The sequence below is a fragment of the Eriocheir sinensis genome, chromosome 48 (assembly GCF_024679095.1).
Source record: "Eriocheir sinensis breed Jianghai 21 chromosome 48, ASM2467909v1, whole genome shotgun sequence".
NCBI classification, from domain to species: Eukaryota; Metazoa; Arthropoda; class Malacostraca; order Decapoda; family Varunidae; genus Eriocheir; species Eriocheir sinensis.
In genome coordinates, this window is record NC_066556.1 from 6,974,899 (window position 1) to 7,001,404 (window position 26,506).

Below are 26,506 nucleotides of genomic sequence, written 5' to 3' on the forward strand. Positions count from 1 at the left end.
GAGGAGGAGGAAGAGGGGAAATAATTGGAGAAGAAGGAGAAAGAGAAGAATTATGATGAAGCGAGTGGGAGGTAAAATTGAGGAAAGGGTTGAAGGACAGGAGAGGGAGAGGAAGACGGAGGAGGAGGAGAGGAAGATGATGGGGAAGGAGGAAAGTGAGATGAAGGATTATGATGGAGCGAGTGGAGGAAGGAGAGGAAACGCAGGAGGCGGGAGAGTACGAAGAAATTGAGAAGGAAAAAGAGATGAATGAAGAGAAGGAGAAAATAGACGGAATGAATGATAAGGAAAATGATGATAATAAGAAGGAAGAGGGAGAAATGAAGATAAAGGAGAAACGAGTGAGAGGGAAAATGAAGGAAACATGCGAATTAAACGGTTTGATAATTATAAGGAAGATTAAATGAGGAAGTAAATTAGGGTAGCAAGACTGAGGAAGTTTTTGGGTAATATAGAAGAAAAAGGAGGAGGAGAAGAAGGAGGGAGAAAGGGAAGTAAAGAAGGAGAAGGAGGAAGTGGAAAGGGGAGTAAAGAGGGAGAAGAAAGAGGTAGAAAGGAAAGTAAAGAAGAAGGAGGAGGTGGAAAGGAAGGTAAGGTAGGATAAGGAGGAGGTGGAAAGGAGAATAAAGTAGAAGAAGTTAAAAAGGGAGGCAGAGGAAGATAAATAGAAGAATGCAAAGGGAAAAGGGAAGGAATAAAGTGCAATAAAGAAAGTTTTTATGATAGAGAACGAGCGAAATAAACTTAAGCGGAGTGACAGGAACGAGAAAGTTGAGGACAGGTTAATTAATGTGCGAGGAGGAAGAAGAGAATTAAGATGAACGAAGTGGAAAGAGGGAAGGAAGAAATAAGGGAGGAAACTAAAGAGCAGAAGCAGGTTTAGAGAAAGGAGAACGGAGGAGAAAGGAAAAGGATGACAAGGAAAATGAAAAGAAAGAATAAAAAAGGAAAAAAAGATTAGAAGGAAAACTTGACCTGAGAAAAAGGAAGTGAAAGGAGAAAGGAAAGTGATGACAAGGAGGTAAAAGAAAAGGGAAAAAGAGAAAGGAGAAGAGAGGAAAGGAGGAGAAAGGACTGGAAGAGAAAGGACTGGAAGAGAAAGGAGAAGAGATAGCAAAAAGATTACAAGCAGGAAAAAAAAGATGAGAAACTTAACATGAAAGAAAGGAAAAGAAAGGAGAAAGAAAAGGAGAGGAGAAATAATATGAAAAGAGGAGAAAGAAGAAGAAAGCAAACAAATGACGAGGAGGAAAAAAGAGAAAGAGAAACCTAACATGAAAGAGAGGAAGAGAAAGGAGGAGAAAAGAAAGTGGAGAAAGGAACAGAATGACAATTAGGAGAAAAGAAGAGAGAAACTTAATATAAGAGAAAGAAAGAGAAAGTAAAGAAGAAATGGGAAGGAGGAGAAAGCAAACGATTGACAAATAGGAGGAAAAAAAAGGGAGAGAGGGAGAAAGAGGAAAAACCCAACCCGAATCGTGAAGGAGAAAAGTGCGTGAGTGCGTTGTCAGATCTTGGGAGGAAATCTTGTCATAATTGCACGAGGGGGACGATATTTTCTTCCCGAGGCGCCGAGGAGAGAGACGAGGGGGTCTGAGAGAAGGGCGGTACGGCAAGGGAAGTGGAAGGGGAAAGGAAGAATAAGGGGAGGGAAGACGGAAAGGGAGGAGAGAGAGATGATAGGGGAGGGGAAGAGGAAGAAAATGAAAGGGGAAGGAATGGAAAGACGAAGGGGGATGAGAGAAAACGGTACGTGAGGGGAAGAAGAAGGGGAAGGAAAGGAAAGACGAAGGGGATGAGAAGAAGAGAGTGGTAGGTGAGGGGAAGAGGAAGGAAAGGGAAGGGGAAGGGAAAGAGACGAATGGGGGGGGATGAGAAGTGTGGGAGGGGACAGGAAGGGGAAGGGGAGAGAAGGGGAGATGAGGGGTCATGAGGGTTGCCTACGGTCACTCTCCCCTCTCCCCTCTTCCTCTTCCACGTACGCGGCTTCAGAGGGGAGTAAAACAGAGGAGGATAGAAGAGACTCCCCTTGTATGATACCTTGTGTGTGAGCCCGTGTGTGTGTTTGCGTGAGTGTGTGTGTGTGTGTGTGTGTGTGTGTGTGTGTGTGTGTGTGTGTGTGTGTGTACGGGTGGTTGGGTAGCGGTACACACACACACACACACACGCACACACACATGCATCAGAGGTGTGGGCTGGTGGTGGTGGTGGTGGGGCGGGTCGGGGCGGGGTTGCAGGGCGCTCTCCACTCCGGGTTCTGTCAGCGAGGTGCGTGGTCGTGTGGCCTGCGCGCGGGTGCATGTTCTGGCGTGGTTCTGAGGCAAAGCGGCAAAGCATACCCTGCTCTACCTCTCTTTCTCTGCTCCTCTCCCACCTGTGTGTCGTTCATAAGAGTAGCATCGCTCCGCGTCGCCACCACTAGTGTCTGATGTAAACTAAATGACCCGTTTGAACTCGGAAAAGCGTGCCAATGTCGGACAGCTGAGTGACACCGCGCGCTCGTGTCTGTGTTTGAGTGTGGAAACTTGGGATTTGTGGTGAATATACGGCGATAATTCAGCTTTCGTACTCTGTTTCTAGGATCTAAAGTGTACCCGTGAACTCTGTGAACCCTTAAACGAAACAAAGAAACTGATTACTATTGGAAAACACAAAAGAAACTCAACAAACACGGAAAACTTTTATCTCAAGCTCGTTTTCATTCGTCGGCGGTGAGAGGTTGATCGAGTGGAGACCGCAGGTGTTACTGGGAAGCCCGCCACACCTGTCGCAGGGAGGGGGCGCCATGGCCAGCATCGGCAAGCGTCTGTCTGCCCTCACCTCCTACGGGAACTTGGACGGGGAGCGAGGAGCCAACAGCGGGCCTTCCTCCGTCACTTCCTCGAACCCCGCCTCCCTAAATGCTTCCGCGACAGGGGAGTCCATGGTGGGTAGTGGTGGTAGTAATAGTAGAAGTAGTAGTAGCAGTAGTAGTAGTAGTAGAAGTAATTGTAGTAGTAGTAGTAGTAGTAGTTTTCATGTAGTGTTTGTTTATGATGACTTAACGATGCTTATGTAACCAAATTTGCACCTTTAAATGATGCCCCCCCTTTCTCTCTCTCTCTCTCTCTCTCTCTCTCTCTCTCTCTCTACGTATATATATTAGATTATTTAGACGTTTTAGCGGACTTTTATCTTTACGTATATATTTTAGCGTCCCTTTCGTTCCCTTTCATGTTCAGAAAATAAATTCGTGCCCATAAGTTGTTGCCAAGCGAAGAGAGGAAGAGTTAGAGGTGGAGGGGAGGAGGAAAGGGACGGAGATGACCACGTACTCTTTTTCCTCCTCCTCCTACTCCTCCCCCTCCTCCTACTCCTCCTCCTCCTCCTCCTTGGCACCCGCGTCGGTATATAGCAACCGACGCGGGAACATAATTATTTTTGTGCAGTCTTTGTGTGTGTAGTAAGAGAGAGAGAGAGAGAGAGAGAGAGAGTGAGAGTGAGTTCAGTGTTCTTTCCTCTATTACTTTCTTCCGTCTTTTATTTTCCTTTCTTTCTTCCTTCTTCTTTTGTTCTTACCTGTGTTTTTTTCTTCGTTTTCTTCCATTTTCATTTCCTTTGGTACTTCCCGTTCCTCTTAAGTGTACCCGTCTATTATTATTATTATTATTATTATTATTATTATCATCTTTCTTTCTCCCACAGGTGAGTGTCAGTTAAGGGATCGATGGGGGCAGAGACCAGCAGGTAAGGCAGGTGTGTGTGTGTGGGGGGGGGGGGGCGTGGGCGTGGGCCTGGGCGTGCGTCCGTGCGTGCGTGTGTGTGCTCTTGCGTAGGATATTCAAGTTTTTGTTTCTTAATTGAAAAAAAAACAAGAAATAGGAAGCGGAGTTTTTCTTTACCGTTAAATATCGTATGCGTGGAAATATCAAGGTAATATAGACTCTTTTCCGCGTTGTTACCGTTATTATTATTATCATTATTATTATCATTATTATTATTATTATTACTATTATTATTATTATTATTATTATCATTATTATTATTATTATTATTATTATCATTATTATTATTATTTGATTTCTTAACTTTCCGTTCCTTCCTTTTTTCTTTTCTTTTTTTCTTTTTTTTCTCCGTTCTGCCTCACTTCTCTTTATTTACACTTTTTCCACTCGCCTTCACTCTTTTCCTCAATTTATTTTTGATGATTCACTTCCTCTTTACTAATTCCTCATATCCCTCTTGTAACCTTTTCTTAATAACATTTTTTTTTGCTTCCCATTCTTCTTTCATTTCCTTCATTCGCTCCTCTCTCTCTCTTTTTTGCCTCTTTTTTCCTTCCTCCCAGTCCCCGTTTCTCTTCATTTCCCTTTTCTATTCCTTTTCTTCTTTTTCTCATTCCATTCGTTTCTTTCAGTCATCTTTAGCGTCCTTTTTTTTTCCTTCCTCCCAGTCCCCCTTTTCTCCATTTCTCTTTTCTATTCCTTTTCTTCTTTTCCTCATTCCTTTCCCTTCTTTCAGTTTTCTTTAGCGTCTCTTCCTCTCTCTCATGACCTCTTCCTTCTTTCACTCTCACCTTTCTCTCCTTCTACCCTCGTCATCCACCTTTCCCTTGCCCTTCATTTCTTCATCTCAATACCTCCTCCTCCTCCTCCTGTGCGCGAGAACTTTCCTCCTCTCCTCTCTTACTTTCCCTTCTTCGTGTCTGGTTTTTATGAGTGAGGGAAACTTGAGATATTCTGACCCTTTGAAAGCTAACTTACAAAGGTCTTTTTTTAGGTGGAGCGAGGTCAGAGCAGCAGGGGTTATGGGAGGGGTCATGGGGGGTGGGTGGGGAGGTGAAGGGAAGAGAAGGGGAAGGGAAATATGAAAGGTGAAAGGTTCGAGTGTCTTGTGATTGCTTGAGAGGGGAGGAATGGGGGAGAGTGGGGGGAGAAGGGGATGAAAGGGGAAAGGAGAAAAGGGAAGGAAATGGAGTTAATATTTTCTTGTTTTTATTTTTTAGTTTTCTTTCATGTTTTTTTTATTGACATTAAAGTGTAAAGGGATTATAAGGGCAAAGAGTTGATTCTTTTTTACCTTGTGTTGTTAATCTTTGGTGTTCCTTTATATTCACGTTTGTTTGGAAGAAGAGGCAGTGGACGGTGGTGGCGAAGGTGGTGGTGATTGGTATTTGAGGGAAAGCATTGCATTTGCTAACTTATGCTCGAGTGAGTGATTGACTAACTTCCTTGATTGCTCGACTTACCATTTCATCTCTTTGTTCCGTCTGACTGACTGACTGACTGACTGACTGACTATCTATCTATCTAACTCACCTACTGATTACCTGACTGACCGACTAACTGACCAAGTAACTGATCTACCGAATACCCAACTGACCTACCTGCCTGACTACCTACCTGACTACCTACCTGACTACTTACCTGACTACTTACCTGACTACTTACCTGACTACTTACCTGACTACTTACCTGACTACCTACCTGACTACCTACCTGACTACCTACCTGACTACCTACCTGACTACTTACCTGACTACTTACCTGACTACTTACCTGACTACCTACCTGACTACCTACCTGCCTGACTACCTACCTGACTACCTACCTACCTGACTACCTACCTGACTAATTAGCTGACCTACAGAATGCCTCCCGAACTAACTAAATCATCTACCCACTCACTGTCTGATTGACTTACTGACTCGACGAACCGTGCCACCACTTTCTGTTCCGCCCGGCCGCCGTTTTGTCAACACCACACGTCACACATCGCTCCTCGGAACTCCCGCTAGTCACTCGCGTTTCATGAAGGCAAACATTTCCCAAACAACATCACCTTTCACGTTACTGAGGAGAAAGACGGAAGGGAGCAAGGAAGAAGAAGGTGCGTGGAGAGTTTCATAATGACAAATATTTCCTCAGCATCATCCTTGACGTTACTGAGGAGGGGAAAGACGGAAGAGAGAAAGGAAGAAGAAGAAGAAGAACACGAAGACGAAGACGAAGAAGAAGAAGAAGAAGGTGTGCATTGCTCTTCACGTTATTGAGGAGGAGAAAGACGGAAGGGAAAAGTTAAGAAGAAGGATGAGGCGTTTGTGTAGAGACCGTTTCATAGAGACAAACAACACTTCGTCACCTTACTGAGGAGGAGAATGACGTAAGAGAGAAAGAAGGAAGAAAGGAAGAAGATGCGTTGGGGCAGTTCCGTGAAGACAAACCTTACCTCGGCATCACCTTTCACGTTAATGAGGGGGAGAAATACGGAAGAGGAAAAAAAGGAAGGGAGAGAAGATAGAAGTGTGTGAAGGATCTGTTTCATTAAGACAATCATTTCGCAAACATTTTCCTTTCACACTAATGACGAGGAGAATGACGGAAGGAGAAAAGAGATAATGAGAGGGATGTGGGCGTGGCGGGGTGAGAGAAGAGGAGAGGTGAAGGTGGCGTTTTGTAATAGGGAAAATAAGGAAAAGATGCTTAGAAATAGGATGTAAGGGGAGAAGAGGGTTGTTGGAAGCGACTTGAAGAGGGAAAAAGGAGTTAAAGGTGCATAGAAAATAAGGTGTGAGGGGGTATTTAGATGATAAGGGGTTGTAATGGGCCGTGTTTGAAATTGAAGAAGGGGTTGAAGGAACATTAGGAAAGACAAAGAGTGAAGGGACGTTTAAAGAAGGGAGAAAAGGGGGAAAAAAGGTGTTTGAAAGAGGTGTCGGGGGATGTTTAAAAAGGGGGGAGGGGAAAGAAGAGATTATGGAAAGGGGATGTGAATATTTATTTTTTAAAGAGATTTACATAAACTTACATAACTATTCAGACAACACAGACCCTAAAATATACTAGAGAGATAAGAGGTGCTTGCAGGTGAAGGAAGTGAGGGGAAAGGGGAGAGAAAGTGAGAGTGAGAGAGAGGGGATGCAAAGGGGTGAAGGGGGGCAGGGGGGGCAGGTGTCCGGTCCCTCCAGGTGTTCACGGTCCCGCTCCGGCTCACCTGGCTAATACAGGTTAATTTTTGCCTCCTCACGGCCCAGTAATCGTGACCATCTGTTGCGGGACTCAGGGACGAGCGGCCGCCCTTCCTCTCCATTTCCCTTCCCCTCCCTTCCCTTCCCTTCCCCTCCATTCCATTCCCTTCCCTCCCTTCCCTTCCCTTCCCTCCCTTCCCTTCCCTTCCATTCCCGTCCCTTCCCGTCCCTTCCCCTCTCCTCCCCTCCCCTCCCCTTCCCTCCCCTCCCCTCCCCTCCATTCCATTCCCTTCCCTTCCCTTCTCTTCCCTTCCCTTCCCTCTTTTTTCTTCCCCTCTTCTTCCCTCCCTTTTTTTTCTCTCTCCCTATTCTTCCCTCCCCTTCCTTTCCCTTCCCTTCCCTTCCCTCGTCTTCCTTCCTCTCTTCTTTCTTCCCTTTTTTTTCTCTCTCCCTATTCTTCCCTCCCCTTCCCTTCCCATCCCTTTCCTTTTCTTCCCTCCCCTTCTCTCTTTTCCCTCCCCTTTTCTTCCTTACCCTCTCCTTCCCTTCCTTTTCTCCTCCTTCCCTTCCCCTCCCTTGCCCTCCCTTCCCTTCCCTTTCCTTCTCTCCCCTTCCGTTCTCTTGCCTTCCCTTCCTTTGTATTCTCTCCCCTCTCTCGCCTCTCATAAGTTTTATTTGGCTCCTCTTTGTCTCATCTTTACCTCGCTAACTTCATGATCCTTCTTGTGTCTCCTCTTCTTATTATTTCCTATTCGTTTCTTGCTTTCCTTTCCTTCCTTTTAATTTTTTTTAATATCCTGTCTATTTTCCTTTCCTCTCCTTGTTTAATAACTTTCTCTTTCCTACTTTTTTCCTTTCCTTTCCTTTCTTTCACCAATTACTTTGTTTGTGTTCCTCTCCTCTTTTCCTTTCTTCATTTACTTCTTCCTTCCATCCCATACCGTTTCTTTCCTTATATTCCCTTTTCTTTTTTCTCCTTTCCTTTCCTTCTTTTAATTTTTTCCTTTCCTTTCGTTTTCCTTCCTCTCTTCCCTTCCCTTCCGTTCCCATCACATCACATCTCATCCCCTGCCTTCCCTTCCTTTTACACCACAGCTCAGCCCTTCCCTTCCCTCCCATCCCATTCATTCCCTTCTCCTAACCGCTCATCATACTCGTACTCAAGAGGACGTGAAAGTAAGACTGAACTCGACACTCGACACCGTTACGGGAGGAAGTAGGGGCGGGGGCAATTTTTTAGAGGTCGGAGAGGCTGTGGGTGCAGGGGGTCACTGGGTCAGGGGTGGTTGTGGGCAGGAAGAGAGGGAGGGAAGGAAGGACGTGAGGGGGGTTTGAGGTATCAGTGCAGGTTATGTTAGGTTAGGTGAGAGGAAAGGAAGGTCGTGAGAGGGGCTTGAAGTACTGATGTAGGTTAGGTTAGGTTAGGTGAGAGGAAAGGAAGGTCGTGAGAGGGGCTTGAAGTACTGATGTAGGTTAGGTTAGGTTAGGTGAGAGGAAAGGAAGGTCGTGAGAGGGGCTTGAAGTACTGATGTAGGTTATGTTAGGTTAGGTGAGAGGAAAGGAAGGTCGTGAGAGGGGCCTGAAGTACTGATGTAGGTTAGGTTAGGTTAGGTGAGAGGAAAGGAAGGTCGTGAGAGGGGCTTGAAGTACTGATGTAGGTTATATTAGGTTAGGTGAGAGGAAAGGAAGGTCGTGAGAGGGGCTTGAGGTGCTGGTGTATGGGTTAGCTTAGGTTAGGTTGTGAGGTTTGGTTCGGTTGATTTAGGTTGGTTTAGGTTGTTAGGTTAGATATGATTAGATACAGTTTGCTTGGGTTAGGTTTAGTGAGTTTAGATTGTTAGGTTAAGTTATATTACATACAGTTTGGCTAGTGTGGTTGGGAGGGGGAAGAACAGAAGAAACGACAAGAGGAATAAAAAGAAAAGAACTGGTGAAGGAAAAATAAGGAAAGAAAGTAGATTATTAGGTAAGATAGGATTACGTATAGTTTGGTTAGCTTGATTAGATTTGGATAGATAAGGTTAGTTGAGCTGAGAAAAGGTGAAATTATGTTTGGTTAGGTGAAATTATACGTTAGACCAGGTAAGGTATAGTAAAGTTAAATCTTATTAGGTTTGGGGGTTACCTTACTTGGGTATAGGAGGAGGGAGGAAAGGAAAAACAGGAAGGAGGTGAATGGAAGGAAGTGGCGAGTGTTTTGGGGTTTTTAAAGTCACGAGGCCTAACGGGGAAGACTCAAGAATTTTTTACAAGGACGCGTGAGTAGGAAGTGACAGCAGCGCGTAGTGATTAGGATACCGAGACAGAACATGACGCACATTTCTTATTTTCTTTTTTTTTCCCTTTTTTTTCGTCTGGGTCCCTTTTAGCGAATCGTCACCTAATTAACACTTCCTGACGCCGTTTTGTGGGTCCCCAGCTAACCACTTCCGGCCCATAGCTCCAGGCGGTGTGTGTGTGTGTGTGTGTGTGTGTGTGTTTACCTGCCCGTAATTATCTTCCCAGGTAAACACATTTTCTCCCTATATACTCTCCGGCGTTCTCCTTCCCCGCCAGTCATTCCTCGGTACTTTCTCTTCCTGTACTTTTCCTCCATTTCCTCCTCTGTCATTTAGTTTCTCTCTTTCTTATTGTGTTTGTCTCCCCGTTTCCTCCGCGTCTCATTTTTCCTCCATTTCCTCCTCTGTTGTCTCTCCGTCTTCCCTCCGTCTCATTTTTCCTCCATTTCCTCCTCTGTTGTCTCTCCGTCTTCTCCCCGTTTATTTTTTCCTCCATTTCCTCCTCCGTCGCTTAGTTTCTCTCCGTTTTATTCAGTTTGTCTCTCCGTCTTCTCTCCGTCTCAGTTTTCCTTCATTTCCTCCTCTGTCAATTAATTCCTCTTTGTCTTTTTTATTTAAACATGCAGGGATATGCACAAGGTCGCTTCCTCTCTTATTAGCTTCTATTAAGACTTTTTAAGGATTATTAAGCATCAAATATCATGTGTATCTTCCTATTCGAATCCTCACGTAATTATGTTCGCTGCAGTGATGGGCCGCCTGTTGTTTGTCTCTCTCCGTTTCCTCTCCGTCTGATTCTCCCGTATTTATAATTCTGAGGAAACTTTCACCATTTTCTCTTCCTTCCGCTTGTCCAGTTTCATGTTACGCTTTAGGGCCAGTTCTACAGTCCATTACACTACGTTTGTAAGCTCCCAAACCAAACACGAAACACGACCAAAACTCCTTGTAGCCCCAGTGTTTGGCGTTGACATAAAAAGGGGAAGGAAATTATAGGAAACCGCACAGGAAATCGCTTTATTAGTATCTGGTGTTGAGTAGAAATAACGGATCACTGTGGAGAATATAGTTTGGTTTGGGCGCTTACAATGACCCGGTGTTGGAGTGTCGAACTGGCCATTAGACTCGAAAATCACCAGAATTAGGGAAGGGAAGCTCATCAGCACCCCGCCGTTTAGTGTTCTGGCCCCGGCCATTACCAAAGGCTGAAACATTCCCGACAATGCAGGGGAGCCGCCAGTTGAAAGTCAGTGACATTGTGCTAGAAACGCTACACTTTCCCTTCATTATATAGAGGATGCAGCACAATATGGGTCCAGTGAGGTTAGTTTGACTTTGGTAGTATGTTTTTTTTTCAATTTTTGTCTATGCTTAGTTAAAAGGATGTTAGATGTTGTATTAATCTCTTCTTTCGTATAAAAAAATGTCTCCTAGAAATAATTAGTGAGAAAAGTAAACGTACCAATAAATCAAGAAGAGTTAAGTTACGTGAGATAATTTAATACAGAAAGAAAGCAAAGTAAATTAGCTTCGTGATAAAACAAATAATGAATAGTGAAATGTTAAAATATATTACAAGCATTCCACTGACTCTCTCCAATGACTAATATTTTCTATCGGTAAAAGTGAAGAAAAAAAAAACCCGCAAAGGAGGAAGAGAGAAAGTGAAGAAAAGGACGAAAAGAGAGAAAGACAGAAAACGGATGAGAAATGATCGTGAGAAACTTTCAGCAATGTCAAGAGCAACATTCACGCACTCTCCCGGGCATTATTTTCACCACACGATATAATTTTCACTCCTTACGCTGTCCCTGACCCCTGCCTTCCCCCCCCATTACACACACACACACACACACACACACACACACACACACACACACACACACACACCTGGTCTTAACTCACTCAGGTGCTCACTTATGACGTCATCAAACTTATTTATTTTCACACATAAAAAAAAATAATAAATCACAAGTAACGGAATGTCAGCGGTTGAGTAATATTTTTTTGGTTTGTTTCTCTCGTGAGTGGAATGTTTGGGTTGTTCACGTTCAGTTAATGGAGAATGTTCAGAGTTGGAACGTCAGGGAGAGCGAGAGAATTAGCGAGATGATTTAGGCCATTAGACGCGTTGTTAACAGGTATTTTCATTCAGTTTCCTATTTGAGAGCTCGTTCAGATTTTAGACTTTTACCGTGGAATATTTTTGTGTGAGAATTTTCTTGTGGAGATGGAAATGGAAAAAGAAGAAATAGTGGCAAATAGACTGATAAGAATTATGATAAAGGAGGCGGCTTGAGATGAAGAAAAGAGAGAGAGGGGTGGAAGGGGTAAAGAAATAGGAGGAAGAGGGAGAGAGAAGAGGAAAGGTAAGAGACGAACATCATACCGTCTTCGTAACGCTGAAATCTTTATTAGTCATCGCTGCAACGGGAATCGAAAATGGAGTGCGGGGGAGACGAAGAAAACCAAGCCGCGAATGGGAAACCAAAGCATTTTAAATCCATCCATTCTGTACCCCAATAAGGAACATTTGTCTTACACTGCATATTGGTAAAGAAGTCTTGCAGTGGTATACATAATCAAGTGTCCTTTTGATGATATATTGACAATTAGCTGTGATTTTTTTCTTTTTTACAGCAAGGGAGAGAACTCAAGGGCGAAAAGAAAAAAAGGTAGACCCCTTCTAACAACAGCATGAAAATATGAGAGGCCAAAAGAGAGGTCAATTTCAGGTGAAGAGGTGTCTTGATACTCTCTTCATAAATAACTATAAAAGGAATGCATCGAACGTGTGATCTGTTAAGTAAATTAAGTCGTATTAAATTTAACACATCATCACGTGAGGGTGGAAACAGGAGGATAGGCTAACATTTAGTGCTTAATCCTTAATAAGTCTTAATAGATGGTAATAAGCGATGAAGTGACCTTGTATGATGAGGAAATGAGTTGAGGCGGGATGAATAATATGCTGGGAATCCTCGTCGCCAGTTCTAGGCTGAGGGAGCTGAAATAATAACGCAATAAAACTTAACGAGGTGAGAAAGCAAGAAAAATGCGACTGGAGGAAACCGTCATTTGTCATTTGGTAAAGATGATTTGTGAAGGAGTGTGGGAAGATGATTGCTGGAGGGGAAAGGGGAAAGTGAAGGGCGCGAAATGGTGTTGTAGGGAAAGAGGAGAATGGGAATACGAACCCGGAAAAGAAGAAAAAACGAAGAATATATTGGGAAAAGCAAAATGTAGTTAGAGGAAAGATAATATTGAGAAGAGCAATGCAGTTAGATGAGAGATGATATTGAGAAAAGCAAAGGGTTGGTTGGATGAAAGGAAATATCAAGAGAAGCAAAATGGAGTTAAATGAGAGTAAATATTGAGAAAAACAAAATCTAGTTAAAAGAAAGAAAATAGAGAAAAGTAAAATGGAGTTAGATAAAAGAAAGAAAATGGAGAGAAAAGTATAATGGGGTTAAAAGAAAGAAAATAGATAGAAAAGAAAAATGGGGTTAAAAGAAAGAAAATAGAAAGAAAAGTAAAATTGAGTTAAAAGTAAGAAAATAGAGAAAATAGAAAAATAAAATGAGGTTAACGGAAAGAAAATAGAGAAAAGCAAAATCTATTACTAGTTATATGAAAGAAGGTTGGAGAGGAGGAAGTTAATTAGAAGAAGCAAAGAAGGTGTAAGTAATTGTGACAGAAAAGATGGAGAGAAGATAAGACAATAGATATCACAGAGAGGGAGAAGGAAAAAGGGAAATGAGCTACACAAAGAGGAGGATGAAGAGGAAATGGAAACAAAGGTAATTATATTCAGAAGGAGAGGAGGAGGAGGAGGAGGAGGAAAAAGAGGAAGAAAATAATGAGTAAAAAGAGAGAGAGGAAGAGAGAGAGAGAGGAATAATAAATAAAGAGAGAGAGAGAGAGAGAGAGAGAGAGAGAGAGAGAGAGAGAGAGAGAGAGAGAGAGAGAGAGAGAGAGAGAGAGAGAGAGAGAGAGAGACAACGAGGAAAGGAAACAAATGTGGAGATGGAAAAGGAGGAAGAAGAAATAGTGGCAAAAGGGTAATAGGAATAGTGATAAAGGAGATGGATGGAGATAAAGAAGATGCATAGAGAGACGGGGAGGTGAAGGAAGGAGAAGGAGGAGAGGAGTAGAAGGAGGAGAGGAGGAAATTACAAGAAACGAACCTACACCAAGCAACTCTACACTCCTCCTGTCTTTCCTCTCCTCTAACCCACCTCCTCTTATTGCTCTACCCTCATAAAAAAAAAGGAAGACAAGGCAAGAGAAAGGGGGGAGAGAGGAAGAGGGAGAAGGGAGGGCAAAGAGATAACCTGTTACGGCTTTGACAAATATTAGGTGAGAGGGGCGGGGTCGCTTTCACTCTCGTTCCAGGTTGACATGGCATCCAGGTGACCTTCAGGTGATGTAATGGGAAACGCCTCCAGGTAGTGTTGAGCTGCGGGGCGCTGTACAGGTGGGAATGTGTGTGGGGGAGGGAGGGAGGAGGGGGGGGGGCGGGAGGGTTGTGTGTGTGGGGGGTTGGTGTGTGTGTGTGTGTGTGTGTGTGTGTGTGTGTGTTGGAGATTGTGTGTGTGGGTTAGGGAAAGGGGGGGGGGTTGTGTGTGTCTTGTTTGTGTGTGTGTTTGTGTGTGTTTGTGTGAGTGTGTGTGTGTACTGTTACCATGTTCAGTGTTTTTTTTATTGTTAATCTTGTGGATGTTGATGATAATTACTACTACTACTACTACTACTACGACTACGACTACTACTACTGCTACTACGACTACTACTACTACTACTGCTACTGCTACTACTACTAATGTCCCCTCACCCCACCCTCCCAACTACAACACAACAACACATCATTATATCATTGAATCAAGCGCGTTTAATTAATGGGAAGCAAAATTAACCAACCCGCCACTCATCATGCGAAGTCCCAGTGCAACTTTTTCCTCTCCTCTTAGTCTCCATCCATTCACTTGGCCTTCGTGTGCTGGGGGGGGGGGTGACAGGGGTGAAGTAACGCTGCGGGGGGAGGGGGCGGGGTCAATGGAGGGGGGTATGGGAGGTGGAAGGGGAAGGGTCAGTGGCGGGGGGGGAGAGTAAGGGGTGGGAGGCGAGTGGGATCTGGCAACAATGTATCGATAATAGTGACCCAAATGTAATTAGCTGGAGTCACCTGTTGTTGTGACTCAGCCGTCCAGGTGAGGCAGGTGATGAGGCAGGTTACGATGAGGTGAGTCTTGGTTCTCCGGTGTGTTTGTTTTATATTAGTTTTTTTTTGTGATGGTCACGATTTGCACATTTCTTAAAGGTGAAGTTAAAACGAATGACACGAATTTTGTTTAAGGAAAGCAAGCCATTGAGTGACTCACGCAGTCTTCAAAATTTTTAGAAGAAGTTTTGATTTCTTTAAAGAGAGAGAGAGAGAGAGAGAGAGAGAGAGAGAGAGAGAGAGAGAGAGAGAGAGAGAGAGAGAGAGAGAGAGAGAGAGAGAGAGAGAGAGAGAGAGAGAGAGAGAACACACACACACACACACACACACACACACACACACACACACACATCATCATCACATAAATTATAAGTGATATTACATCGAGTCCTTCTCTCAACGACTTTTTTTTTTGGCACTTGAAGCAATACCGTTATCTTTTTTATTCTTTTCTTTTTTTCCCTCCGTTGTTTCCGTTGCATCCTTGACCTCCTTATCTTTGTGTATCTTATAACTCGGAGCGTGTAGAGTCAACGACCCGACTTATTTGGTTTCAGTTTTCTTATTCACTTTCGAGCCGAGGGAAAAAGGAGCCTTGTGATTGGCCAGTCATTATAGATCCAGGCCTCTGATTGGTCGGTCCTCGGGTGTGATATCCACGAGTCACTCCGAGATGATTTGGCAGAAAGTGAAAGTTGTAATTAAAGAAAACCTGAAATGTAAAACGCAGGTATGATCGCATTGAGTTTCCGTCACCTGTGTGTGTGTGTGTGTGTGTGTGTGTGTGTGTGTGTGTGTGTGTGTGTGTGTGTGTGTGTGTGTGTGATAATAATAATAATAATAATAATAATAATCGGTTTATTTCGCAGATGGCAGCCGTCAGGCTGAAAATGTACATATTAAAATTACAAAGTGTAACTATATAAAAAAAATGCAATATGAAAGGGGTGTGGGGGTAGGTAATTTACATTAACGGAGGGAACGTTGTGGTGATACTTGACTGGTGAGGAGGTGGAGGAGTGCGGTGTGGTAGAGCGATGAGGCGGGAAGGTAATCCTCTTCTGGAAGGCGAGTAGGTGTTAATCCGAGGTCATCCCCAGGTCAAAAAATGCTGGGTCAGGTAGCAGCAGGTGGCCTGGGAGCAGGTAGAGGCGGTATCGACGGTCACTCAGAAAGGGGCTTAGCGGTGAAGTGCTAATCCAATACAGGTGGCGAGACAGATGTGCAGACTCGCTGCTGTTCCTGGGAACAGACTGAACAGCCTGGTCCTGAGCAGACTGAACATTGCCCCCACCTGAGTGACGAAGCCTTCGCTGCACTGCATCTGACCAGACTTCAACAGCAGGATGGGCGGGCTGGTGAGCCTGGTGGAGACCTCGGGGCGTCGGCAGGGACTTGATGGAAGGTCGCGGCGGCGACAGACTCGGCGATCTGTGTCTTTCCGGCACCACACACGCACTCCACTCACTCTGTCAGACTGTCACCATGATATCACTTAGTGTCACAAAAAATAGCTTGCTTAGTAGTGTTTCTTGAAGAAGGTTTCTTGATGAAAGGGGAGACGGGGATGAAGGGGAAGGGGAGAGGCCAACAGGCTGGCCCCGGGCTGCTCCTTTCGGAGCGCCATGACCCTCGTCCGACCTCGGTCAGGATTGGGTCACAAGATAAAAAGAACGCGGAGGAGGAGGAGGCGGAGGAATCGAACGTGTGTGTGTGTGTGTGTGTGTGTGTGTGTGTGTGTGTGTGTGTGTGTGTGTGTGTGTGTGTGTGTGTGTGTGTGTGTGTGTGTGTGTGTGTGTGTGTGTGTGTGTGTGTGCGTGCGTGCGTGCGTGCGTGTGTGTGTGTGTGCGTGCGTGCGTGCGTGCGTGTGTGTTCCTTTCTTTTCATTGGATTGAGTGTGGTTGTTATTATTGTCGAGTTTGATCTCTTCTTGTTTATACTTTTTTTTCTCTTTGGGTAAAACACGCACATTACGTCAGTGGTTGTTGTTGTTGTTGTTGTAGAGTTCAGCAGCATCAGGAGTAGTATCCGCATCAACAACAAACAAAAAACAACAACAACAGTAATAGCCTTGACAGTAATTAAACACGTAACAAACGGTGTCACGCTAATTACTACATCGACATCAACAACAACAACAACAACAACAACAACAACAACAGGGCCGCCGAAAACATTATCAATATCATCATCATCATCATTGGTAATAGTATGCCACGCCATCAATTACACTTACTCCATTACGTCTTGTGGGGTGCCATTACGAAATTCACACCTGTAATTAATCCATCACCTTGGTACTCCATTAATTACAAGTGGAGGGGGGGAGCGGTAGGGGTGGAGGGGTGGAGGGGGAGCACCTTGGGGGTGGGAACTACTGATGCTGATTCTTGGGGAGTGTGAGAACCGAGAACCAGTGTGTGTGGGGGGGGAGAGGGGGAGTGGTTGCAAGGGACGGTAATGAGGTGGTGGTGAAAGTGGTTGCAGGTTTGGGAGACAGGTAAGGTGGGTAGGTGGTGGGCTCAAGGGTGGGGGGGAGATAGGTGGATGACAGGTTGGGTATAGAGTGGTAGGTGGAATTGTATGGTAGCTGGAAGTGGGTAACAGATGGGTGATAGGTGGGGAAGTGGAAGACAGGCTGGGTATTTGAGTGGTAGGTGGGAAGTGAATCTGTGGTTTGTGGAAGTGAGTGGTAGGTGGAAGAAGATGACAGGTGGTTGTAGGTGGGGGAAGGTGGAAGACAGGTTGAGTACTTGAACGGTAGGTGGGAAGGGGTACGTGACAGGTGGAAGGGGGGAGCAGGTGGAAGTAAGCGGAAGTGGTTAGTGGAAGAGAGGAGACTGATAAGCAAGAAGTGGAAGTTAGGTGGACAAAATCTATATTCTCGGTTTATCATCATTATTTTTATTGTTTTATTATTTTGTTTATGATCTTACTTATTCTATATTTGAAAGACTACCAATACACTAAACAACAAACCAGGTCTTAGGTGTGTTAGGTGGTAAAGGTAAGTGGTATATAAGTAGGTGGTAGGTGGGTAGCAGACAGGTGAGTTACAGGTAAAGGGAGATGAGGTAGATGGGGAAGAAGAGAAGGAGAGGGATGGGGAGCAGGTGGTTTAGGTAAGTGTGGTTTTTTGGGGTTAAGGGAGGGAGGACGAGGTAGTGGGGCAGGGGGGCTTCAGGTGAGGTAGATGGGGAAGAAGGGAGGGGAGATACAGGTAGATGTGGTTGGGGGTGGAAGGGAGAGAGGATGAGGATGATGGGGGCTAAGGAACTGGTCTTGTCTGGAAGCTATATGACCTATGAGAGGAAGGGACTGAGATCAACAGGTTTAGTCACTTTCACTCAACCTCCTCCTCCTCCTACTCCTCCTCCTCCTCGACCAATTTCTTCCCCCCCCCGACCACTAACCTCCATAATCATATCCCTCTTCTTACCTCGATCGTTTTGTCCTCTTCGTCCTCCTCTTTTTTTTTATCCTTTTCACCCTTTCATCCTCTTTCCCCCTTTTCGTCCTCCTCCTCGTCCTCTTCGTCCTTTTTGCCCTTTTCGTCCTCTACATCCATTTCGTTCTCCTCCTCTTCCTCCTCCTCCTCCTCGTTCGATTCCTCCGCCTCCTCCTCCTCCGCGTTCTTTTTATCTTCTTTGTAAGTTGTTTCTGATTTTCTTATTCCTTTTTATATATTTCGATTTTTTTCTGACCTACGCGCCATGAAATTCCTCCCAAATGTCTAATAAATAAAATGAAATAAAAATAGAAATAGATATAATCCCAATTGTCTTGTTTTCTCTTTAACTTCGACGCGTTTCCTTTCTAGTCGTGTCAAGTTTTCTTTTTTATTATCATTTCAAGTTTAGTTTCTTCTCTTCTTATTCTCTTCTTCCCTCTGTTCGTTTTTTTATTTTTATTTACTCGTGTTTTCTTTATTCATTCGTCCGTTTTTTGTCGTCAGTCTCATCTCAGTCTCTCAATCATCTTCTTCGTCTTTCATTCATCTCGTTTTGTTTTTGTTTCATTCCGTTCCTTCCTCTCCGATTTCTGATTTCTTTTCTCGTTCCCTTCTTTCTCCTCCTCGTCTTCTCTCTTTCTATCTCCTCTCCCTCTTATCTTACTCTCCCAATTATTATATTCTTCGTTTTTCATCCATCTTGCAATATTTTTTTTTCTCCCTTCCATCATCTCCCATTTCTGATTTCTCTTCCCGTTCCCTTCCTCCTCCTCGTCTTCTCTCTTTCTATCTTCTCTCCCTCACTCTTATCTCAGTCTTCCAGTTATCTCCTTTGTCTTTCATTCATTTCGTTGTTTTTTTCTCCTTCCTTCATCTCTCCCATTACTGATTTCTCTTTCCCGTTCCCTTCTTCCTCCTCGTCTTCTCTCTTTCTATCTCCTCTCCCTCTTATCTTAATCTTCCAGTTATTATCTCCTTCGTCTTTCATTCATCTCGTTCTGTTTTTCTCCCTTCCTTCATCTCTCCCATTACTGATTTCTCTTCCATTCCCTTCTTCCTCCTCGTCTTTTCTCTTTCTATCATCTCTTCCTCTTATCTCAGTCTCCCAATTATTACCTCCTTTGTCTTTCATTCATCTCGTTATTTTTTTCTCCCTTCCTTCATCTCTCCCATTACTGATTTATCTTCCCGTTCCCTTCTTCATCCTCTTCATCTCTCCGATTTCTGATTTCTCTTTCCATTTCCTTCCTCCTCCTCGTCTTCTCTCTTCCTCTCTCCTCTTCCTCACTCTCACTTTCCACTTTCACTCAATTCGGTCATTCCGGTCCACAAAACTGGCCTCTGGGAATTTCAGTAACTATTGGTACGTTTTTTAAGTTACCTTTTGTATGATTTACCTGAAGAATGTTGTACTTTTTGTATGATTTACCTGAAGAATGTTGTACCTTTTGTATGATTTACCTGAAGAATGTTGTACCTTTTGTATGATTTACCTGAAGAATGTTGTACCTAGTCAATCTGTTTTTTTTTCCTAATTCGCTTTAACGTCTCTCAATGGTGATATTTTTTGTGTTTTGGCCGCGATTTTTTATTATATTTCACTTTCTTTTTTTAGCTACAACTAGACTTGTTTTCATTTTTTGTGCCTTTTGTAGTTTTTCTTCCTAGCTGTTTCTGATTTTAATTTTTTTTTTTATTTATTCCTTATTTTTCTCTGACCTACATTTCACGAAATTTCTGACAATTGTCTTGTTTTCTCTCTAATATCGACGTTTTATTTTCTGCCAATGTGTGTCAAGTTTTCATTTTTATTCTTTCAAGTTCAGTTTCTATTCTTCTTTTTTTACGTGTGTGTCAACGTAGTTATCTTGTGTGTTGAAGGTCTTTGGGTTTTCGTAACTTTTTTATTTTCTCTTTCTCTGTCGCTATTTATTTCTCTTTCTATCTGTCAGTCAATCTAGCTATCTATCTCCTTATCTTCCTATATCTATCTATCTAACTATCTATCTAACTGTGTCAATGTGTGCGTGTGCTTGTGTGTGTGTGTGGGAGGGGGTTTGGGGGTGTGTGGGGGGGGATAGGGGCGTGTGCATGCTTGTATATGTGTGTGTGTGTGTGTTTGTTCATGTTTGTGTTTGCTTGGTACCAAACCTGCCTCACTTCCTCATTGCTTTGTCTATACCTTGAAACAATTAAACCATCGCCCTTTGTCACGTGTCTTGGGGAAGGGGACGATTAGGGTGTTGCTCAAGGCGGCCGTGTGTACGTACCTTTGTCTACCTCTCTGTCTACCTGTGCTCCTCTACTTGTGTCTGTCTACCTGTGCTTACCTGTCTACCTGTCTGTTTCTACTTGTCTCTGTCTGTGTTTACCTGTGTCTGACTCTACCTGTGTCTGTGTGTCTGCCTACCTGTCTATCTACCTGTGTTCCGGGGCGTGACGGCGACCACAACGTCACCTTGAGGCAGGCAAAGGAACGCCCAGCCGCTCCGTCCGTCCGTGAGCCGAGTGACCGTGTCCGTGGGAAGGCGCGAATACCTGAGGGAAAGGTGTAATGCTGGCTCCTACACTACTTTTGAGTTTTGAAATAGAGGCTTAGAACAAGGAAAACGAAGTGTATATGGTGTTTTCGTTTTGTAGAGGCTTGTCTTTTGTTTTGTTTTTGTTTGATTTGAGTTTTCTTACCTCCCAGGAAGTAAACATCATAAATAGGTTTAGAACAAGGAAAACGAAGCGAACGGTGTTTTCGTTTTGTAGAGGCTTGTCTTTGGTTTTATCTCTGTGCTTGAATTGAGTTTTCTTACCTCACGAGAAGTTAACATAGCAGATTCTAGTTAAAGCGAAGAAGGTCGAATTGAAGGATAAACACACACTTACCTCCTTATTCGTGCGTGATAGTGGAGCTTTTTTTATTGATGTTCCCTCGGCACGCATCTCTACGTGTGACTTACTGAGTATTTTCCATTGTTTTCTTCCTGTTACTCTATTTTTTTTCTCTATGTATGAGTTACCGGCGTCTTCTCTTGTTTTCTTCATTTTTCTTCTGTTCTTAATCTCCACGTGTGAGCTATTGGCGCTTTTCTATTGTTTTCTTAATCTTCCTACAGTACTACATCTCCATCCGTGTGTGTCTGGTGTTTGTCTATTGTTTACTTGAGCTTCTTCCTTTGGTGCTCTCTTTTCCTGACCTTTCTTTTCTTCACTTGAGTTTCAGGCGTTTTCAGTTGTTTTCTTAATCTTCCTACAGTACTACATCTCTATCCGTGTGTCTGGTATTTATCTATTGTTCGCTCGGTCTTCTTCCTTTAGTACTTTTATTTTCAGACCTTTTTCTTTCATTCTTATTATGGATCGAGTACCCGCATTGCCTCTGGTCGGCGAGAGTCCGCAATGGAGAAAGTGGACGCGGTAAAGAGCACAACGGCGAGTGTTGGCGTCAGTTTTTGCGGCTCGTCGGGTCGTGGTTCAGCCCAGCCCCGCCTCGCCTCTCCTCGCCCCGCCTCTAGCAGCAAAGGGCACGGCCGGGCGAGTGCTGTAGCGTCGTCGGGGGGTAGGGGAGGGTATAAAAAGCCTCGTGTTCCATATGCCCACGCCTAACGGGTCTGGGAGCCGCTAACTGAGGGACGTGGACTCTTCTGGGCTCATCCGTTCATTTTACCGTTCAGGGCGTGTGTTGGTGTGACCGGGCCGCCCCAACCCCGCGGGAGCCTTGGCAAACAGTCACTTTATCGAGCTAATCAGCCGTGGGTAAAGGGCATATTGAAGGGCTGGAGAGACGGGAGATGTGATGGCAAGATGGAAGATAATGGGCGTAAGGGCACTTGAAGGGCATGAGAGAGAAAGAATGTGGGGATTTTGGGGCAAGATGTATAGATGATGGGCTAAAGAGAGCTTGATAGACAGCGAAAGTGGGAATGTGGGAACAAGACGGAAGGTTAAGAAGTACAAGAGTGCCATTATAAGCCAGGTGTTTGTCAGGTATAAGCCGAAGACAGGTAAGGGTGTATTGCAGAATGGCAGGTGGGCAGAGGCACGGTAGGTGAGGGCGAAGGCAAATAAGCTGAAGACAAACAAACTAATGATGTATCGCAAACGGAGGATAGGTTGAGGCGTGGTGAGTAACACAAGGGCAAACAAACCAAAGACAAACATAAAAAAGGTGTATCGCAAATGGTAGGGGAGTCGAGGCGTGGTAAGTAAGGGTGAAGGCAAATAAACCAAGGTAAAAAAAACGTGCCGGTGCGTCGTGGAGGCGTTTTGATCGTCATGGCGTGAGGCGTGTGGAGTGACTTCCCCAAACACGTCCGTTCACCACTTCCCGCAAGGCCTGGCGGGAGCTGCAAGTCACGGGAGAAATGGTCATTGCGCGGAAGGTGTGGCGCTCTGAGGTCCCCGGGTCGTCTCGTTACGCCTTGACGGGGGTTTGAGCTGCTTGTGAACGCGACCTTGAGAGTTAAACGTAGTCAGTCCTTTCTCAGCAGCTGCAGTGGAGGTATGCTTTTCTAAGATGAGCTGATAAAGAGGGTAGAAGAGGGTAAGTGGATGTTACTTGGTCTTATCGAGGGTAAAGATGTTCCGTCAAAGGTTTCAGGAGCTACGTGGCGTTCTTTACTTGCTTAACCCTATCCGTTCCGAGGGGGGACAAATCTGGCCTCCCCTCAGGAACTTCGATCAAAACGATACACCTTTTTTTCTTATTAACTCTAGTAGAAGAAAACAGTCATATAGAAAAACGCAGAAAATTTGAAAACGTCGGATCGAATAGGGTTAAGATGCGTTGATGAGGACGGAAATACGGGGTAGGAGGTTACATGGTTTTATCATTTCGAGAACCCGGGTTTGAGAGTAAAGGCGGTCCGTTGAAGGTAGTCCGCGTTTTGTGGGTAGTGTTGTTCTTTACATGCCTGGGTGCGCTGACGAGGAGGGAAGGACGTGGCAGATGAGATGAAAGATGAACACGTCTATGAAAGTTAAGGCGCTCCGTTAAAGTCCCCGTTCAGTGGGTACAGTGGCGCTCTTCACCGATCTTAAAAGCACTGGTGACGAGGGTGGGACGGGGCAGGGATGAGTTTACTTAAGTTTACGAGAGGTTTAACTGCTGGAGTACACGATGAACATAACCTTCAGAGTAGAATGTGATTTGTTAGGTATTTCCTCTCGCCCAGGGACACCGACGGACACAGTAGAGTTTCAAACATGGGCTTCAAACTACTCTTCGATGCGCAGGAGGGAGAAGAGGAGGAAGTGTTTGCATTGGGTTGCCTTGGTGTTTCCCATCTCCCCGTTCACAAGATGCTAAGGTTCATACACTTAAACATTTAGGTATACATGCACACACTATTGAGAAGGCTTTCGTAGGATTTTTTGGTCTTTTCAGGGTTAGTTTAATGGCCCTGGTGGTAATTAGACCCTCCTTCTGTACCTTCAACCCCCCAAAACAATCAAGAGAACTCAACTGACCTCTTTTTGGGCCTTTGTAAAGAGTTGATGCGAGATATTGTTGAACATTTTGGCGTCCATGCACACTTACGCGTATTTGACAAGGCTTTCATAGGAGTTTTGTGCATTTCCAGGGGCAGTTTTATGACCCTACTTCTGTACCCTGAACCAAAAAAAATCACTCACTTGAACCCGATCTCCGTTTTGGCCTTTAGAAGTAGCTGATGTGAGAGCTGGTCGCGTCTAAGAACAGCGACCTATAAGAGGAGGAGGGGGGGAAGAAGGGGGCGTATGTGTGGGTTTATCCGCGTCCTAACCTCCCCGGGATGCTCAGAGGAAGGGGGAAGAAAAGGATGGGTATACCTTTTAATGGTTTTGCCGTATCCTCGGGGCAGCGGCGGGGCGGTGGGTGGGAATTCCTGTTGGGGGGAACCTGAGTACGACGCCCCATGCATGACAATGTGTGTGTGTGTGTGTGTGTGTGTGTGTGTGTGTGTGTGTGTGTGTGTGTGTGTGTGTGTGTGTGTGTGTGTGTGTGTGTGTGTGTGTGTGTGTGTGTGTGTGTGTGTGTGTGTGTGTGTTCAAGGTCATAAGCGCATAGTCATTGGCAGTCATTCCTTCCCTTCCCTTCAGATTCTCTCCTCCCTGATTCCTTACCTCCCTACGCCCTTTCCTCCTTTCCCTCTCCCCTCTCCCCTTTCTTCCGCTCATCCCCTTTCCCCTCCTCTTCCCCCTCCTCTCTTTTCCCTCCTCTCCCAACCCCGCTCAAGTTCACAGATGTACGTTTGGTTGTTTCATTGGCGTCAGAAATAAGGTGTGTGTGTGTGTGTGTGTGTGTGTGTGTGTGTGTGTGTGTGTGTTCTCCTCGTCACCTAATCGCATCACACACGGTCTCAGTCTCGTCTTAATCTCGTGGTGATTTATGTTTTCATTCTATATTTTTTTCTGCTTGTCACGTGATCACACTACTTCTTCCCTTCCCTTCCCCTCCCTTCCCTTCCCTTCCCTTCCCTCCCTTGTCACACCCTTTCCTTCATTTCCCTTTCCTTTCCTTTCCTTTCCTTTCCTTTCCTTTCCTTTCCTTTCCTTTCCTTTCCTTTCCTTCCTGTCTCTCCATTGTCACTCCCTTCCCTTCCCTTCCCTTTCTTTCCCTATCTTTCCCTTCCCTTCCCTTTTTTTCCCTATCTTTCCCTTCCCTTCCCTTTCCTCCACTGTCACTCCCTTCCCTTCCCTTCCGTTCCCTTCCCTTCCCTTCCTTATCTTTCCCTTCCCTTCCCTCCACTGTCAATCCCTTTCTCCCGCCTTACTGTTGCCTATTCTTTTCCTTATCCTCTTTCCCTTCGTTATTTTCCTTCCTTATTTCCCTCACTCACTTTTTCCTTCACTTTCTCCACCTATATTGTCTCACTCTTATTCTTTGTCGTTCTTCTTCATCCTCCTCACCATTCTCTCTCAATCCCATTTTTCCTCATTCCCTCCTCCTTCATTCCTTTCCACCTTCTGTTTTTTTTTCTTCAATTTGTTAACTCTCTCTGTCTCCGCTTCTCTCGTTCTCTTCCTTCCTTCCTTCCTTCTCTCCCCTCACCATTTCCTTCCTTTCCTCCCTCGTTCCCCTTCACCCATATTCCTCCCTCCCTCTTTCCTTCCCTCACTCATTCTCCCACTCTCTCCTTCCCGTCCTCCCATTTCCCCCTAAACTCTCTCTCCCTTCCTGTCGCCCTCATTTCCTCCGACTCCTTTCCTCCCTCTTTCCCCTCATTATCACTCCCCCCTTTTCTCTCCTCCCCCCCCCCCACATCCTCTCCTCATTCTCAATCTCTCTCATTTCCCCTCAACTCTCACTTTGTCCTGCATTTTCTCTGACACCCTTCCTCCTTTCCCCTCACCGTTTCCCTCTTCCTCTCCCCTCACTCCCTTCTCTCCTTTCCTTCTTTCCATTTTACCATCAACTATTTCTCTCTCACTCCCTGTCTCCCTCCTCCCTCCTTCTTTCCCCTCACTATTCCCCTCTTCCTCTCCCCTCGTTCCCTTCTCTCCTTTCCTTCTTTCCATTTTACCATCAACTATTTCTCCCTCACTCCCTGTCTCCCTCCTCCCTCCTTCTTTCCCCTCACTATTCCCCTCTTCCTCTCCCCTCACTCCCGTCTCTCCCCTCGGTCGTGGAGGATAATAACTGGGTGGCGTGGCTCGTAAGATCTCTATGAAGCTTTATGGCGCCTCTTAATTTGGTAATATTCCGTCGTGGCCGCAGTCTCAGGGCCAGTTTATGGGTGTTGGACGTTTTACTGCGTGTGTATCGGGGCCGCATTTGTTTTAGGGGTAACTTGAGCGTTCGAGACAGGGAACTTTTTTTTTTCATTATTTTTATTATTTGCTTGTCTTTCCGTATCGCTAGACATGAATAGCATCATTAGTATTGGTTAATGGACTTGATATGTATAAGGGAAGGGCTGTCATGGCTTTCAGATTTGCTTGGTTTTCTTTTTATTCATTCGGAAGCGTCACATCAACCACTGACTTATCCATCAAACATTATCGACCCCCTTTGTATCAGCGGTTCCAAGACTTTTTAGGCCACCCGCCGCCTTCCAGGCCGTGAGCGAGTCCACGCACCGCCGCTAAGATTCGAGGAGTTACTTAAGGAAGAGCCAACTCGCTGCAGCGGACAGCATACGTTACTTTGAAAGTAATATCAGTTAATGACGTGCTGGAAATTTTAATGAGACTTTAATATAAAATTCGCCATTACATATTTCTTCTTACGCTTTCCCCCCCGTTCCACAGTTTGGGAACCGCTGCTTCATATCAATTAATGGGCAGTTAAATATTTAATGGAGCGACTGGCATGGCCCCTGAGTCACTATTACCCTGTTACCTTTTTTTCGGTAACCTCACACACCAACCGCTGACTCACTCCCTCATCATAACGAAAGTTTTTGTATTAGTTTGTGGCCAACTGAAGATAGAATGGAGACATTGACGTGGCTTCTGGCTCACTATTATTTCCTTTCATTCGCCAACACGACACAATAACCGCCGGCGTTGTATCGGTTTAGAGATATTTCCCTGTTGTGTCTTGCCGTTTCTTTTCAACACGGAAATATCAAGTAACAATGGCCTCTGTCTGAGCATTCGTTCGCTGATAGGATTATATTTTAGCGAGGCGACAA

The 26,506-nt window shown here is 44.8% G+C and overlaps 1 protein-coding gene across 2 annotated transcripts in view; it reads left to right on the plus strand.

The window, feature by feature from the left end:
- Positions 1–26,506, plus strand: part of LOC126981527 (prolyl endopeptidase FAP-like) — a 112,285-nt gene that overhangs the window by 8,877 nt on the left and 76,902 nt on the right. Inside the window, exon 2 of one of the 2 annotated variants that reach the window (XM_050832714.1) lies at positions 2,581–2,926. In XM_050832714.1, the coding sequence (XP_050688671.1) occupies positions 2,786–2,926 (141 nt within the window). In that variant the 5' untranslated portion in view covers positions 2,581–2,785. Of the gene's footprint in view, positions 1–2,270; positions 2,927–26,506 lie in introns of those variants that run through there. The other variant, XM_050832715.1, reaches the window with a different exon arrangement.